Source organism: Garra rufa, chromosome 10 (genome assembly GCF_049309525.1).
Source record: "Garra rufa chromosome 10, GarRuf1.0, whole genome shotgun sequence".
In the NCBI taxonomy this organism is placed as follows: Eukaryota; Metazoa; Chordata; class Actinopteri; order Cypriniformes; family Cyprinidae; genus Garra; species Garra rufa.
In genome coordinates this window covers 15283411-15300499 of record NC_133370.1, presented here as the reverse complement: position 1 = coordinate 15300499, position 17089 = coordinate 15283411, and the positions used below count along the sequence as shown (strand labels likewise).

The window sequence follows — 17089 nt, the reverse complement described above, 5'->3', positions numbered from 1 at the left end:
AAATCCAAAGTTTCAGAAAATGTAAAAGAATATGTATATTATCTACTGTGCAATATATGTGTATTATTTTATATAAGAAACTGCACTAAATGTCATTGTGGTGTTTTCTGTACAGAATCTCATAGATTCACAATCTCTAAAGTTCATTATGGGCCTGACGCAGCACAATCGGGCAACCAGGTCCCTGCTCCATCTGCACACCAAGAAGAAACCTCCAAGCATCAGCGCTCAGTTTCAGGTTCAATATCATTATCTTAGTTTGGAAAGCATACGCTTCTTCATCATAGATCGGTTTGTTCCATCTCTGTGTGAAAGCCTTTTTTGTGGTAGTTGTAAATGAGATAAAAGGTTCAGACCCCCAAAGCTGTGGGGAGGTTTTGATATGATTTGCAGGGGTTTAATGGATGCTGATGGACGAATCAATGAGTCACATGCTTTCACGTCTTACACTGTCCAGGCATCTCTAAGCAAGCTGTTGGAAACCCTGAGGAAGGCAGAACCGTTCTTTGTCCGCTGTATCAGATCAAATGGTGATAAGGTAAGGTGGAGGGCTGTTAGTATTTTAACGATTCATCCATTTTGTGTACTGGGTCAAGGATCATTGTCCTTTATATATGTTGGTGAACGTGTTTACAGAGGGAAATGCACTTTGATGATGCCCTAGTCCTTCAGCAGCTGAGATACACAGGCATGCTACAGACGGTTCGCATAAGGAGGTCTGGGTATGGAGCCAAATTCACCTTCGAGGTAATGTAACATGGACTTATTTTAATTAATAATTATTAATTCGGTCTGTCAATTCAAGTAATTTTTAAGTGACTGGTTAAATAACCAATTTGTTAATGCCCCTCGCCCCTCACATAAATTTGCTACTATGGCATTTATTATTATTAAATAAGGAGGCGATTAACAATCATTTACAAAATGGTTTGCGGTGCACTGTATGCCAGTAATAGGCATATATTGATTTTTTTTTTATGTCTGTTCAAGGCTTTATTCGTCTGCTAATATAATGTGCTTAGTTTAATTTTCATATGAAGACTTCTCAGCGAATGTTTGCAGTTTTTTCACAGGTCAATTTGAGCTTAATTTGTTTTAATTGATTATTAAAGAAATAGTTCAACCACCAATGAAAATTTGCTGAGAAATTCCTCACCCTCAGGCCATCCAAGATGCGGATGAGTTTGTTTCTCTATCAGAACAGATTTGAAGAATTTGGCATTACATCACCGGCTAACCAATGGATCTTCTTCAGTGAATGGGTGCCGTCTCATGAGAGCCCAGGCTGCTGATGAAAACAACCAATTGACGTGACTCTGTTCTATCAATTAAAGCAAAAAGCGTGTGTTTTAAATAAACAAGTCCATCTTTAAGACGTTTTTAACTTTTAAATAGTTGCTTCAGGCTAAAATTTGTGTCCTCTATCCATTATATTGCTTTTTTCAGTGAAAAAGTTGTCAGACAAGCACTGTTTACAAGCAAAAAGAAGTCCAAAGCACTTCTAAATGAAAAAGTCTGAGAATTTTGATGTAAGAGGACAACAGGGGATAGACTTTTCATTGGAGGAAATGTTATTATGGATCATGGACACACATTTTACTCATATTACGCTTTCATTTTAATGGCACCCGTTTACTGTAGAGGGTCCAAATTTCTCCAAATCTGTTCCGAAGAAGAAACATACTCTTTTCAGTGAACTATTCCTTTAATATTAGTTTTTGTGAAATAAAACATCTTGGAACAATAAATGCAAATGCCTTTCACAATTTGCTTTATACAGATGTGTCTTGTTTTACAATGTCACTGCAGGAGTTTATGGATCAGTTCAGAGTGCTGCTGCCAAAGGAAAGATCAACACCTCAACAGGATATCACCAACCTGCTGACCAGAATGGGATTACCCAATTTTCAGATTGGCCGAACCAAGGTTTATTTCACTTTCATTCCTCACTAAAGAAATACTTGCAGTCTGTATTTTGTCTTTCACGTCTAACTTTCCATAATTGACCATCATTCTACAAACCAAAATTTATTCAGACACCTTTAACTTTTTTTCCCATTATCACTTATTTATTCATTTATTCGCTATAGTTTGGAAAATGGTAATAAAATATGACAAGAATTCAGAGTTAAAACTGTGTCAGAACAAATTCAACTTGATAATGCCTGAATGACTGTCTCACAAATGAATTAGGTTGAGTACTGTAGCTGTCAGCAGTGAGCTGTTAAATATAAGTACACAATTAGATAATACCAATTTAGGTCAAGCAATGCTTAATTTTGTTCAGTATGTGGTGTAAAAAGGTTGCATTTACAATTAAAGACAAAACACTTAGGCAAAACATGGTCAGATCAAAGTGTCTGAATAATTTTTGGTCCCAAATTTTATTGGTAGTCCACTGTATAAAAATATTTGCGGTATAATGTCAGTTTGCGTTATTTTGCTATCATCATTTACATAAATGAACTATAGTGTCCTGCACCCACTAGTAAATTGTAAATTTTGGTTTTGACTGTATGTGCACAGGTGTTCTTAAAAGAGTCAGAAAGACAAATACTTCAAGAAGCCCTTCATAAAGAAGTGATGAGGCGCATCATCATCCTGCAGAGATGGTTCCGTGCCTGTTTGATGAGGAAACAATATCTGCATAAGAGGGAAGGAATTATAACCATACAGGTACTATTCGTTTGGTTGGCCAGGGGTTGACTAGTAATAGCCAGATGGTATTCTAACCTTTAAATATGCATAATACATAATATAACCTATAAAAATAATACTTTATGTAGCAAGGACACATTCAATTGATCAAATATGTCACAAAAGATTTCCATTTTATATTTGAACTTTTTTTTTTATATTAGAGAATCCTGAAAAAATGTATAATGTTTTGCACAAAACAATGACACAGCACAACTGTTTTTAACACTGAAATTAATAATCAGAAATGTTTCTTGAGCACCAAATCTGCATATTATAATGATTTCTGAAGTGTCGTGTGATAGCGAAGACTAGAGAAACGGCTGCTGCAAATTCACCTTTGTATCACAGGGATACATTACATTAAAAAAAAAAACACTAATAATATTTAAAATGTAAAATTTTGTCTTTCTCTTCATTTTAAAGAGATAGTTCACCCAGAATTGAAATTCAAATTTTTCACTCATGTCGTTTCATACCCGTTTTGGTGAAATCCAAGAGCTTTCTGACCCTGTATAGACAGCAATGCAACTGACATGTTCAAGGCCTAGAAAGGTAGTAAGGGCATTGTTTAAAAAGTCCATGTGACATCAGTGGTTCAACCTTAATTTTATGAAACTACAAGAGTACTTTTTGTGTGCGAAGAAAACAAAAATAACATTCAACAGTTTCTTCTCTTCCATGCCAGTCATTATCATAGTTTCACACAAAAAAAGGTTGAACCACTGATCTCATGGACTATTTTAACAATGTTCCTACTACCTTTCTGGCCTTTGAACAGGGTAGTTGCTTTGCTGTCTATGCAGGGTCAGAAAGCTCTCGGATTTCATCAAAAATATCTTAATTTGTGATCAGAAAATGAACAAAGGTCTTATGGTTTTGAAAGACCATGAGTTGAGTAATTAATAACAGAATTTACATTTTTGGGTGAGCTATCACTTTAAACAGGCTAACAGGATTTAAGACTCATTCTGTGTTAGACATAGACGTTCCAGTTAATTAATAGATGAATTGTTGCCAAATTAGGAATATGCAACCAGGTTGGAAAACTCTGCAATAAATGGTAATGTACCTGAGCATATGTTTCCTCTCTCATCCCTCAGCGATCGTGGCGTTATTTGCGTGCGACCTACCGAAGCAGAGCAGCTATTGTGATCCAGACTGCATGGCGAAAGTCCAAGGAGAGAGAGGAATATCTGAAGCGGCGAGAAACACTCAAAGGGCAGATGTAAGTTCAAGTTTTCTTTAAATTCTTTTTTTAAAATGTTGATAAGATAGTATTAGTCATTTTGGTCATTCTTTCAGATCTCCGATAGAGCTGGGCCAAGTAAACAAAACTGAAAAAAAGAAGCCGAGTCAGCCAAAGCCATTGCCTCCACTGCCTGATGAGTCCCGCACACCTGATCGAAAGAGGAATGAGGAACTGAGCCCACAGATGAACACCGAGCCCAAACCTAAGGTCACAATACAACCTGCTAGAATCACAAAGCAATTCAGCATTAGTGAGGACCAGTCCGTTCAAGATGATAAAGGGAAGATTGGCAAAAACGAAAGACAGCCATCTCCTGTGGGCCTCCCTCGGCCGGTGTCGCTTCCACTGAATATGAGCCAAAGTGCTTCTGATGAAAGTCAAAATGCTGTACACCTACAACGCCACAATAGGGCAACCAGGTTGAAGGAGAAGCCTGAGAAATGGAAGGAGAGGAGCAGTGAAGCAGCACATATGGAGAACCTTAGTGCTGAGATACTACGAATTCAAAATGAGAGAAAATCACATTTACGGTGAGAGTTTGTTTTGGGTAGTTTTTAAATATTATGTTATGTCTAATGATTTATCTTTGAAGCAACAATGTAATATATAGTTGGTAGTAGTAATATATTCAGTTGGTTATTATTATTCCTTTTTTTCTCCTTGTCTGAATTTATCTTCTAGCACTAATGACTGGCTAATAGTACATTTATTCCTTATTTATTTGTTACTATTTCTTGACAGGAGATGTGGCATTTCCCAGTCCCTGGATAATGTGTCCAGAATAAGTTCTTCAGAGTCGGACAGCTCGGCCTCATCATCCAGAAATGAGGTACTATTTAAAAACTAATTATAGCCTCTGTTAAAGTAAAAATGTTGTGAGTTTATCCCCCAAAACAGTCATGTACAAAACATACACTACCCTTTAAAAGTTTTGGTTCAGTAAGATTTTTTTTTAAAGAACAAAATCAATACTTTTATCAGCAAGGATGCATGAAATCAATCAAGAAAGACATTAAAGACAGTTGTACTCTTACAAAAGCTAAATGCTATTCTTTTAAAATTTCTATTCTTCAAATAATCCTGAAAAGGAAAAAATACTTAAAGTTGACAAATATTAACCAGCGCAACAGTTTTCTTGTAGTATGAAATAATATTAAATGTTTCTTTAAATCGGCATTTAAGAATGATTTCTGAAGAATCATGTGACACTAAAGACTTGACTAATCGCTGCTGAAAATTCAGTGTTGCCATCACAGGCATTAATTACATAAAATATATTAAAATAGAAAACATTTAAAAAATCTTACCAACCGCAAACCTATGAATGGTAGTGTATGTTGAGAGAATTTCAAAGATGCTCTACTGATTATTTTCCAGTGTTTATGGATAACTGTATCAGCAAGAACAGGTTTCGTGTTTTTTTTTCTTCATCTAAACCGGTTCACGTATCATAGGTTATGGTTCACAACCGTAAGCGCTTCAGACACAAGCGCCGCCTTGCACGTCCCCGCAGCCCGCTGAAGTGGGATAATTTGGATCTAAGCGATATGGAGTACTGGAGTTTTCCCCTTCCTCCCATAAGCCCCTCCACTCCCAACCAGTCCGGTATCCGCATTGTACTGGAGACTGTGGTAAAATACTGACCCAGTTACAAAGGGAATATTAAAGCTGTTGGGTTCTTGCTTTTGCACGCAACAGCTAACATACCATGAGAATCAGCATTAGCTCAATGTAGAACGTTTCAAAGACTTTTCTTTTGAAACCAAGCTGATCCTGTTCTCGGATGTTTCTGAATGGGAAGCTGGTTTCTGACCTTTTTTGTTTCGTTTGACAGTGTAGACACGCTGAGACTGCAGCTAGGTTTGCTAATGAGTGAATATAGTAAATAGTTGTAAGAAGGATAATGTTGTGGTTGTTGAGTTGCAGATGTTTTAAATGTTTGATTGTACAGTTGAGGTCAAAAGTTTACATACACCTTGTAGAATCTGCAAAATGTTAATTATTTTACCAAAATAAGAGGGATCATACAAAATGCATGGTAATTTTAATTTAGTACTGACCTGAATAGGTGTAGGTGAATACATGAATGATCCACATCTATGGTTTTATTGTTAGGTGATAGTTGTTCATTAGCCCCTTGTCCTGACACTTTAACTGCCCACTGTTCTTCAGAAAAATCCTTCAGGTCCCAAAGATTCTTTGATTATTTTTTTTAAGTTAAATTTACCCTGATCTTCCAATAAATGATCATCCTAAATTGTATGATCCCTCTAATAATTAGCATTTTGCAGATTCTGCAAGGTGTATGTAAACTTTTGACCTCAACTGTATATATTTAAAACTTTTGATGTCTCTATGGCTGCAGGTATCATTATAGAAGTGATTTAATCATCTTGTATAAATATTGAAATAATATTATATACTAGAATATTTTAATCATAAACATATTCTATTTCATATTAATTTTTATTAACTTTTTTATAACACTCACTTCCTCAAAATGGACTCCAAGCTTTAACAGCTCCAGTATCTGCTTTGTGAGGTTTTAGTTTCCTATTCATTTACTTATTTACCACAGAGAATGATCTCACAATGGTGCATACTGCAGCTCTGAAGAGTTTTGCCAACTAATTTAACAGTAATTTTCATTCATTTACTAATAATTGTCAGGCATTGTGCAGGTTTAATAAGACACATTTTGTACAGCATTATGAAATGCTGCTAACATTCTGTAACCCATAGCAAAAAAGGTCAACATGGATCTTGGGATGCATTTTGGGAGGTTGGTGGTGGCACTAATTGGAGGAAATAAACCCAATCAATCTGCGTTATCAGTGAACATTATGGTTAGAAAGCATTCTTCGCTAAATGGTTGTCAGCTAAACTGTTGTTTTGCATCCGCTTGAATGTTGTCTTGCTTTTTCCTGAGCTGTCTGTGGCTGGTTTGCTAATCTGAATGCATGGCGGGACTATGGGTAACAAAGTGACGTACACTTCAAAAATTGTCATCAGTGTTATGTGTAGTTTTGATTGGAGTGATTGTCAGGCATTCAGGATTTGGATGAGTGAACCACTTCTTTTTTCTGCAATTACAGAATAATCATCTCAGTCTTTCAACATGCTTTGGTTTTTCAGATCCAGTCACCTACAGATACTGATGGGTGCGTGAGTTTCACAAGGAGGACAAGTGAAGAAGTAATTGCACCGTCCAGTACACCAGAAAGGTGATCAGTCCTTTTTTATCAGCATGGTACCTTGCTGAATCTTGCTGTTGTAGATGTTTCTTGAAATACCACAGCTAATGTGATTTTTGTTGTTGTTGTTTTTTCAGTTTTTAATATTTCATAATAGATATGTGTGTTGCTTGCATTTCAATTGATTTTTTTCTGTAGGCGGGGATTCCTAAAATATTTCAAGAAGCGTCTGACACCCCAGGATGGGAATATAACTATGGCGAAGACTTTGGCAGAAAAAGAGGAGCTAGGTTGAATTATTTTCCCAGACTTACTTCATTAATTCAGAAATTTTACAATTCATAATTTATTTATTCATATTATTTTGATGTTTGAAAGAATACAGTGGGGAAAATAATTATTTGATCTGATGATTTTGTACGTTTGCCCACAGACAAAGAAATGATCTTTAAGAGAGTGCTCCTAATCTCAGTTTGTTACCTGTATAAACGACACCTGGGAGCCAGAAATCTTGCTGATTGATAGGGGATCAAATACTTTTCACTCATTAAAATGCAAATCAATTTCTAACTTTTTTAAAATGCGTTTTTCTGGATTTTTTAAATTGTTATTCTATCTCTCACTGTTAAAATAACCCTACCATTGTATACTGATCAGCAGGGGATCAAATAATTGTTTTCCCCACTGTATATAAACATCAATATGTTGAAAATTTAGTAGAGCAATTGTGAGTAAATGACTTACCTCTATTTCTCTCATTTATGTCTGTCTCTTTGGACCAAAAGCCAGTGGCTCCCATTCTTCACGAACCAAGAACTCAGCCACTTTTCCTGGACCCCGTCGCAACCCCACCATTACAATCAGCCGTGCTACTCGTGTCCAGGAGAAGTGGAATGCTTCCCTGGACAGAGACATCACTGACATTAATGAACTTCGCCATTTGGATGAGTTCTTGGGAAATCAGGTTTGTGTTGATGTTTATATACTTTGTAGGCTTTTTGAAAGGCATTTTGATAGTCCTGATAGCCGTGATCCTGATAGTTTGTTGATAGTCATTAGTTTGTACTTTCAAGTACTTAATCTCTTGGTGTGGTGTTGAATCCAGATGAACGATCTAAGCACCCGCACAAAGGAACTCTCCGATACGGAGAAAATCTTCTTTTCAGCCACCACGCAGTTCAGAGACACCATCAAAAGCATGTACTCCATATCAGTAAGTTTATCTGCACTCATCTATAACCTTATCCTTATCACAGTTTCATAAGTGCAGTAAACATTTGGCAAGTGTTTGTAATGATCTGTTTCCTGTGCCCAAAAGAATCCCAATATCGGCTATAAGGCTCTGATGTCAGGTTACCAGACAAGGGTATGCAATCTCGCAGGGCTGAAAAAAGCTTCTGAGGTGCCATTGGTGGTAAATCTTTTTCAGTCAGTTCTAGATGGATTTATCAGGGGGGAGCTCAAACGACTGGAGACGGAGCCTTGTAAGGTAACTTAACAAGCTGTAAAGATTTCCACAGAAGCTTTGTTACTCTGAAATATATTTTTGAGTTATCACCAGAATGTGTGCCTGCAGAATTTCATATAAGACTTTAGATTTCCACAGAAATACAATTCTCAATTTAATCTAATTTTGTAAATGTATAATATTTTTGAAAGGTGTTTCTTATACTTACCAAGGTTGTGCTGCTTCATATTTATGTGGAAACCAAGACACAACAGCTATTTTAAATAGAAATCTTTTGTAACATTATTAATGGATTTGTTATACCTTTTGATCAATTTTAATGCTAAATAAAAGTTTTTTTAAACAACTTAATGGAATAGTTCACTCCTAAATTAAAATTTCTTTATAATTTACTCACCCTCATGTCATCCAAGATGTTCACGTCTTTCTTTCTTCAGTCGAAAAAAACATTCCAGGATTTTTCTCCATATAGTGGACTTCAGTGGTGGCCAAAGGGTTTAAGGTCAAACTTGCAGTTTCAGTGCAGCTTCACAGGCCTCTACACGATCCCAGAATAAGGGTCTTGTCTAGTGACATTTTTATGACATAGTCATTTTTATATACTTTTTAACCACAATTACATTGTGCAGTTTCATTGGAAAGGTCGCACGCAGATAGTTTTTCATCTGTGTACTTTGGTTCAAAAGGGTAGAAAAACTCCATCTCATTTTCTCCCCCAACTTCAAAATCGTCCAACATCGTTTTACCTTTTTTTGTAAAGGGCGTTTGACTTTCTTTGCATGTTCGCTTTGTAAACACTGGGTTGGTACTTCCCTCTATGTCACACATGACCTTTTCAATGTGACTACTTTTATTTTATTTTTATATGTGGTGGCCAATAGTTTCACAAGATAAGTTCTTTATTCCTCGGCTGGGATTGTGTAGAGCCCTTTGAAGCTGCTTTGAAACTGCAATTTGGACATTTAACCTGACAATTCCCATTGAAGTCCACTATATGAACAAATCCTGGAATGTTTTCCTCAAAAAACGTAATTTATTTTTGACTGACGAACGAAAAGACATGAACATCTTGGATGACATGGGATTAGTAAATTGTAAGGAAATTTTAATTCTGGAATGAACTAATGCTTTAATCTAACCATTAGTTTTAGGTAGTAGTGTAAGAAATTATGGAGCCAGCATGCAATCCTTAAATTTATTTTATGTGCCCCTCTGTCTTATTTTCAGGCTAAGGAGAGGAATAGAAGAAAATCTAAAAGAGATAAATGTGTAAGTTATTTTTGTGACACAGAAACACATTTATATTTATAATATATGATGTGAATATTTATAGCACCTCTTCTTAACAATTTGTTTTGTCTGCAAGCCTGACAGCCCACTGGGTCACTTATTTAGCACATACCAGGTGACCATTATGCAATCATGTGACCAGTGCAACTCATTCATATGGGGAATGGAAAAGGCTTATATGTGCAGCTGTAAGTATCCACCAACCACACAATGAAAATTGACAAGGATTCCGTGGTACTTTATGCTCTGTTTTCTGTTTCAGCTTGTAAAATGGTCTGTCATAAGAAGTGTCTGAGCAAGATAACCGTAAATTGCACAGGTCACTGTCACAAGAAGGTAAGCACTGCTGCTATCATATTACTTTACATAGTATAGTAAAGTACACGCAGTGAAAATTTTGCCATTATCTACTTGATGGTGTAGATAGTAACAGAAGTTTAATTTGTATTTGTAATAATAGATGTGTTGGCTCATATAGTCACAGTTTATTTGTTTGTTTCCATTATTTAGAAAGACGGTGAGCAGACCCTCCACTTTGGTGTACCTGTCTGTGCCCTAGTTCGCACAGCTAACTCTGTACCCTTTGTCATGGAGATGATGTTGGTACATGTTGAAATGAACGGACTGTACACAGAAGGCATCTACCGCAAATCTGGCTCAGCCTGCCGAGCCAAAGAGCTTCACAACATACTAGAGAAAGGTGATACTGTGATTTGACTGCTCTTTAACACCTCATTATCAGAAATCAGAGGGTGCTTGCTCCAAGCAAAAATGTTTTTTAAAGGAACAGTTCACTCAAACATGAAAATTTACTGCAAATTGATTCAGGCCATCCAAGATGTAGATGAGTTTGTTTCTCAGTTGGGACGGATTTTGAGAAATGTATTATTACATCACTTGTTCACTAATGGATCCTCTGCAGTGAATTGGTGCCGTCAGAATGAGAGTCCAAACAGCTGATAAAAACATCATAATAATCCAGTTGCAAGCTGCATGTTTGTAAGAAACATATCTATCATTATTCAACTTCACACCGGTGCTTCTGGCTGAAATATATAGTAAGTTACCTATCCAAAATATTGCGTAGTTCAGTGAAAAGGTCATCTTGTCTGAATCAGGAGAGAAATATGCACAGATCAAGCAGTGTTTTCACACGAAATATGGTACAAAACAGTTCTGTTTCGATGTAAGAGGACAATATGGAATGGACTTTTTCCACTGGAGGAAGCATTATTATGGGTTATGCTCAGAAAGCAATTCCTTAATGATAGTTTTTTTACTTACAAACACGCAGCTTTTCACAAGACATTCATTGATTCATTCATTGTGTGGATTATTGTGATGTTTGGGCACTCATTCTGACAGCACCCGTTCACTGCAGATGATTTGAGGAGCAAGAGATGAAATGCTAAATTTCTACAAATTTTCAGCAGACAATCATTTTTGAGTGAACTGTTTCTTTAAGGTTTACAAGCTTTGTTATGTGCTTAATGTTTACCAAAACCTAATTTACTTTAAAATAGCTGCTTGGCTTTTTTGCAATAAAAAATGTTTTTCCCTCCAGATCCGCAGGCTGTCAGTCTTGACAATTACCCCATCCACACAATCACCGGTCTGGTCAAACAGTGGTTACGGGAGCTACCCGACCCACTTATGACATACAGCCTCTACAATGACTTCCTGTATGCTGCAGGTAGGTTTTTGACCACATGCAATTTTTGGTGTGAAACACATGCCACACATGTTAGAAAGAATCACACATTTTTTCTCCTCTCCAGATCTGCCAGAAGCATCTGAGCAGTTGCGTGCTATCTACCGAAAGTTGGATGAATTACCCCCCTCAAACTTTTCTACTCTTGAAAGGCTTATTTTTCATCTTGTGAAGTAAGAAACTGTTGCATATGACTGAGGTGAATATTAGACATCCTGTGCATTGCCTAACCACTTGCCTAATTTCTTTTTACATTTAGAGTGGTAAAAGAGGAAGCTCACAATCGAATGTCAGCTAACGCTCTGGCTATCGTGTTCGCACCCTGCATTCTACGCTGTCCAGATTCTTCTGACCCTCTTCTCAGTATGAGAGACATAAACAAGACCACTCTGTGAGAATCATTTTGATTTATTTGTGTTTTTTTTATGATTAGATTGTGTATCTGGTTTGACTTGGTGATGGTGATTGATAGTAAATAGGAGAAGGCACAATAAAAATACATAAATGGTGTTAAGCAGTTAAATCATTTATTAACATTTAATTGTTAAAGGAATAGTTCACTTTCAGAAAAAAAATCCTGGTAATTCACTCACCCCCATGTAATCCAAGATATTCACGCCTTTTTTTCTTCAGTCGTAGAAAAGTTTTTTGAGGAAAACATTCAGGATTTTTCTCCATATAGTGGACTTCAGTGGTTCCCAAAATGTTGAAGGTCTAAATTGCAGTTTCAGTGCTGCTTAAAAGGGCTCTACATGATCCCAACTGAGGAATAAGGGTCTTATCTAGCGAAACTAGATACTAGTTACTATCTGTAATTTTGAAAAAAAAAAAAAAAAAAGAAATTGTACATGCTTTTTAACCACAAATGCTTGTCTTGCACTAGCTCAACCTCACACATTACATAATCATGCTAGGTGGAAGTACCGACCTAGTGTTTACAAAGTGAAATTACAAAGAAAGTCACACAACGATTTTGAAGTTGGAGTAGAAAATGAGGGAGTTGCCCTCCTGTACCTTTTTGAAACAAAGTACACACACTGCGTGTTAATGTTCCAACATGAAAAAAAAAACTAGTGCAAGACAAGCATTTGTAATTAAAAAGTATATACCATTTTTTTTTTAGGAAAAAGATTGTTTTGTTAGATAAGACCCTTATTCCTCAACTGGGATTGTGTAGAGCCCTTTGAAGCTTTAGAAGCCAACTTTTTGCAAACTAACTTGACTACATTGACTTACATATGAAACTTATGGTTAACATTTATGTGCAGTTGTGTGGAGATTCTGATTAATGAGCAAACAAGGCGCTATAATCAGAAAATGGGAGAAATTCAGGAGTTGGAAAGCGCAGAAGCTAAGGCCATTAACCAGCTCAAGCTCAGAAGGCGGAACACGGTAGGAATATCTTCACGTACTATGCAAAAAACACTACCGTTTTTATTATTTTAAGAAATAGTATTTTGTAAGAAATGAGTGCTATTAACCAGCAAGTAGGCATTAAATTGATTAACAATGACAGTAAAGACATTTATAAGGTTACAAAAGATTTTTTCAAATAAATGGTGATCTTTTTATATTCATCAAAGAATACTATAAATCTCTCAAATTTCAGCAGCATATTGTTTTCAACATTGATAGTAATGAGAAAGGTCTCCTAAGCATCCAATCAGCCTGTTAGAATGATTTCTGAAGGATTATGTGACACTGTAGACTGGAGTAATGGCTACCAAAAATTCTGCCTTTGTATCACAAGAATAAATTACGTTTTAAAATATATTCAAATAGAAAACAGTTGTTTAAATTGTATTTTCTTTAAACTGTATTTTTGATCAAACAAATTCAGCCTTGGTAAATATAAGAGACTACTTAAAGCTTAGTAAATAAATCTTCCATTGATGTATGGTTTGTTAGGATATGACAATATTTAGTCGACATACAACTGTTTGAAAATCTGGGAAATTTTGAGAAAATCTCCTCGAAGTTGTCCAAATGAAGCTCTTAATCAAAAATTCAGTTTTGATCAATTTATGGTAGGAAATTAACAAAATATCTTCATGGAACATGATCTTTACTTAATATCCTAATGATTTTTGGCATAAAAGAAAAATTTATCATTTTGACTCATACCATGTATTTTTGGCTATTGCTACAAATATACCCATGCTACTTAAGACTAAGATTTTGTGGTCCAGGGTCACATATAGTAACACAAAACACCTGTTCACCTTTATACAGTATATCACCATGCGGCACCCCTAACTGTTAAACCTTAGTTTAGATTTCAGGGATCGAATCTTCTAGCGGAAAGATATTATTCTGATTTTACTATGTGGTAGACATTTCATAAAAGCAATAAACCACTCAAGGCTATGGTATTCTGAATACCGTTAGAGCTGTAGACACCCATTCATATGAACTATTCATAATGTAGCAAAGCCTTACGCACCTCATTGCTTAAATATATGCGCCATTTCTAGTCTAATAGTTAGCCCCTTTGGTATAACAGTTTGCACAGTGCACCTCATGGATCTCATCTTCCATGATTTATTGATCTCATTTTCCAGATATTTGAGCGGCCAAAATTCGATTCAGATACCTCCTCCATTGACGGATCTGAGCTTGAAATCGAAAAGAACCTGCTTGAGAGAATCAAGTCCATTAAGAAGGAAAAGTGAGTTGAGATATTAATATTTAAACATTTAATTATTGCATATTGGATTTGGATTTTATGGTAAAGCCTAACTTTTGTCAAGGGCCTGGTATTAAGAATTATTAGTATCTCTATTGTAGTTCACAACATGTTTTGTTCTGTGTTTCAGGAATGATTTGGCTTTCAGACTGCCTGAGTTTGACCAGGACAGCTCTGATGCTGAAAACATGGATTCAGAATCACTAGTCAGCTCTGAGAGTCTACTAGAGGACCATTTTGTGAGTTTGGACTCGGAAGGTCAGTACTAAGGTACAAGACGTTTTAATTACATTATGCTCGGGCGCCTAGTTAAAGAGGGCTTGGATTTGCTGCTCTTGCGGTGAGCTGTTTGCTTCAGTTATTTAACCTGCTGTTTCTCTAACCATGTTTTGCACTGCTGCTTTTACATAAAATTCACAATTTTTGTTAATTTAGTCCCCAGTGTCTAATCCAAAACATGTCTTTCAGCAAACACTGCCTTAAACAGCTCCAAACCAGAGAAACCTGCTAAACCTCCGGATCCAACACAGGATTCCAAAACAGGGAGCAAACAGCCTGCTGAGGAAATGAATCAAAACCACTCCACCTCACGCCGAGATGGAGTCCAGTCCATGTGTGTCATCCAAAGCCAAGATGTCCCAGAATCCCTCGCCTCCTTAATTTCTGCAGGCAATCAGGGCAAGAGACGATTTTCAGAGCTTGACATTCCTTTTATAGATGAGGATGATTGACGTTAAATTGCAGCAGAAAGAACATATTCTAAAATCTATGCAAATGTCTTTCCTGCAATGGGTCAAGCAACAGTCGGTATTTCTGACCATATCAAGACTCACTTTGTTTTGAGGATTAAATCAAATTCTAAGTTCATGCATGCTGTCTTAAACCATGTTGTCCTGTTGTGTTAATAGAATGCATTTGTAAAACAAAGTAATTTTTTTTAAAACTTAAAAGCCATAATTACTTTGTGTTATGCTTTGCTAAGATAATTTAAGTGATCTTTATAATCTTAGCAACGCTGTGGTAGTTTAAAATATTTTAATTACACTTCTTTTTTTTGTCTAAAGACCCTATTTTAGACCATATTGGAGTGGTCTAGGCCTGTATTATTATTTTTATAGACACATCATGTTTGACAAGCCATATTTCTTTATTCTTCTTGCAAACAAGAAACTGTAGAGAAATGTTCTTTTAATTAACAAATTATTATATTCATTGTTGTCTGTAAAATTTCTGTATGTGGTGTAAATAGATAAGAAAACCAGTCCTTTCTCAATGAAATCAAATCTGATGAGAATCATATGTGAATATTTTTATATTGTTAATTTTGTTCTTGTTCTTGCATGCATGTGTGAAGTGCACTGTAGAAGCAGTTGCAAGATATGATTTTTTATTTTTTTAAATGCACGGTTACCCACAAAAGATTCTAAGATGTTTTCTTAGCAGTCAATTTACATTTGTTTTAAGGAGAAATCTGTGAGAAATTGTTAGTGCCACAAAGGCATATGTTTTATAGTGTAAGGATAGTACAAATACAATTGAGGTCAAAAGATGACATACACCTTGCAGAATCTGCAAAATGTTAATTATTATACCAAAATAAGAGGGATCATACAAAATGCATGTTAATTTTGATTTAGTACTGACCTGAATAAGACATTTCACATAAAACACGTTTACATATAGTCCACAAAAGAAAGTAATAGTTCAGAAGTTTACATACCGTACACTTGATTCTTAATGCTGTATTGTTACTAGAATAATTTACAGCTGTTTTTTTGTTAGTTTAGTGATAGTTGTTCATGAGTCCCTTGTTTGTCCTGACGATTAAATTGCCTGCTGATCTTCAGAAAACTGACAACTGAGGGACTCATATGCTACTATTACAGAAGATTCAAACGCTCACTGATGCTTCAGAAGGAAACACAATGCATTAAGAGTGGGGGGGAATTTGAAGATCAGGGTAAATATAATTGTTTTCTGGGAAACATGTAAGTCTAATGTAGCTTCTGAGGGGCAGTACTAGTAAATTAAATTTGAAATTAAGGCAAAATAACAAAAAATGTACACCCCCAGCTCATAATGTAATGCATTGTGTTTTCTTCTGAAGCATCAGTGAGCATTTGAACATTCTGTAATAGTTGCATATGAGTCCCTCAGGTGTCCTTTGTGTGAAAAGATGGATCTCAAAATCATACCGTCTCAGTTTTTCTGAAAAACAGCAGACAGTTTAACTGTTCAGAACAAACAAGGGACAAATGAACAACGGCTGTGGATCATTCAGGTAACACACAGTATTAAGAATCAAGTATGCACACTTTTTAACAGGGTCATTTTTATAAATTCAACTGTTGTTTTCTCTTGTGGACTATATGTAAACATATTTTATGTGAAATGCCTTATTCAGGTCAATACTAAAACAAAAATAGCATCCATTTTGTATTAACCCTCTTATTTTGCTAAAATAATTAACATTTTGCAGATAACACTTTTGACCTCAACTGTAGCCTATATTTCACTCTAGTACGTAGAAATGGTTACAACAGGTGTGTGCAGATTGTAAACTACATAAATTAAAACACATTTTGATGTAAATAGTTTTATGTAATGGAAATTTAAATCAAATGATTTCAATTTTGCTGTTGGCTTTTAGGACCTGTATAAAGTTCCACTTCCAACAAAATAATTGTGAGTTATTGTCATTTATTATTCTGAAACAAGTTTTAATAAAATAACATCAGTTTTGCCAGACACACAGTCTGTCAGTGAGGAGAATAACACAATAAATCCAGCA

At 35.7% G+C, this 17089-nt stretch overlaps 1 protein-coding gene across 1 annotated transcript in view; it reads left to right on the top strand.

Annotated features, from left to right (window-relative positions):
- The window catches only part of LOC141343778 (myosin IXb), a 35017-nt gene extending 18056 nt beyond the window's left edge, over positions 1 to 16961 (top strand). Inside the window, exons 17-41 of the mRNA XM_073848420.1 lie at positions 116 to 238; positions 458 to 538; positions 637 to 747; positions 1810 to 1926; positions 2527 to 2676; positions 3801 to 3925; positions 4003 to 4479; positions 4691 to 4778; positions 5404 to 5580; positions 7085 to 7173; positions 7342 to 7433; positions 7929 to 8107; positions 8249 to 8356; positions 8462 to 8632; positions 9839 to 9880; positions 9978 to 10089; positions 10164 to 10237; positions 10412 to 10601; positions 11466 to 11594; positions 11680 to 11785; positions 11872 to 12003; positions 12881 to 13004; positions 14174 to 14280; positions 14429 to 14556; positions 14767 to 16961. Coding sequence (XP_073704521.1) covers positions 116 to 238; positions 458 to 538; positions 637 to 747; positions 1810 to 1926; positions 2527 to 2676; positions 3801 to 3925; positions 4003 to 4479; positions 4691 to 4778; positions 5404 to 5580; positions 7085 to 7173; positions 7342 to 7433; positions 7929 to 8107; positions 8249 to 8356; positions 8462 to 8632; positions 9839 to 9880; positions 9978 to 10089; positions 10164 to 10237; positions 10412 to 10601; positions 11466 to 11594; positions 11680 to 11785; positions 11872 to 12003; positions 12881 to 13004; positions 14174 to 14280; positions 14429 to 14556; positions 14767 to 15029 — 3495 coding nt within the window. The 3' untranslated portion in view covers positions 15030 to 16961. The remainder of the gene's footprint in view (positions 1 to 115; positions 239 to 457; positions 539 to 636; positions 748 to 1809; positions 1927 to 2526; positions 2677 to 3800; positions 3926 to 4002; positions 4480 to 4690; positions 4779 to 5403; positions 5581 to 7084; positions 7174 to 7341; positions 7434 to 7928; positions 8108 to 8248; positions 8357 to 8461; positions 8633 to 9838; positions 9881 to 9977; positions 10090 to 10163; positions 10238 to 10411; positions 10602 to 11465; positions 11595 to 11679; positions 11786 to 11871; positions 12004 to 12880; positions 13005 to 14173; positions 14281 to 14428; positions 14557 to 14766) is intronic.
- The last annotated feature ends 128 nt before the right edge of the window (positions 16962 to 17089 follow it).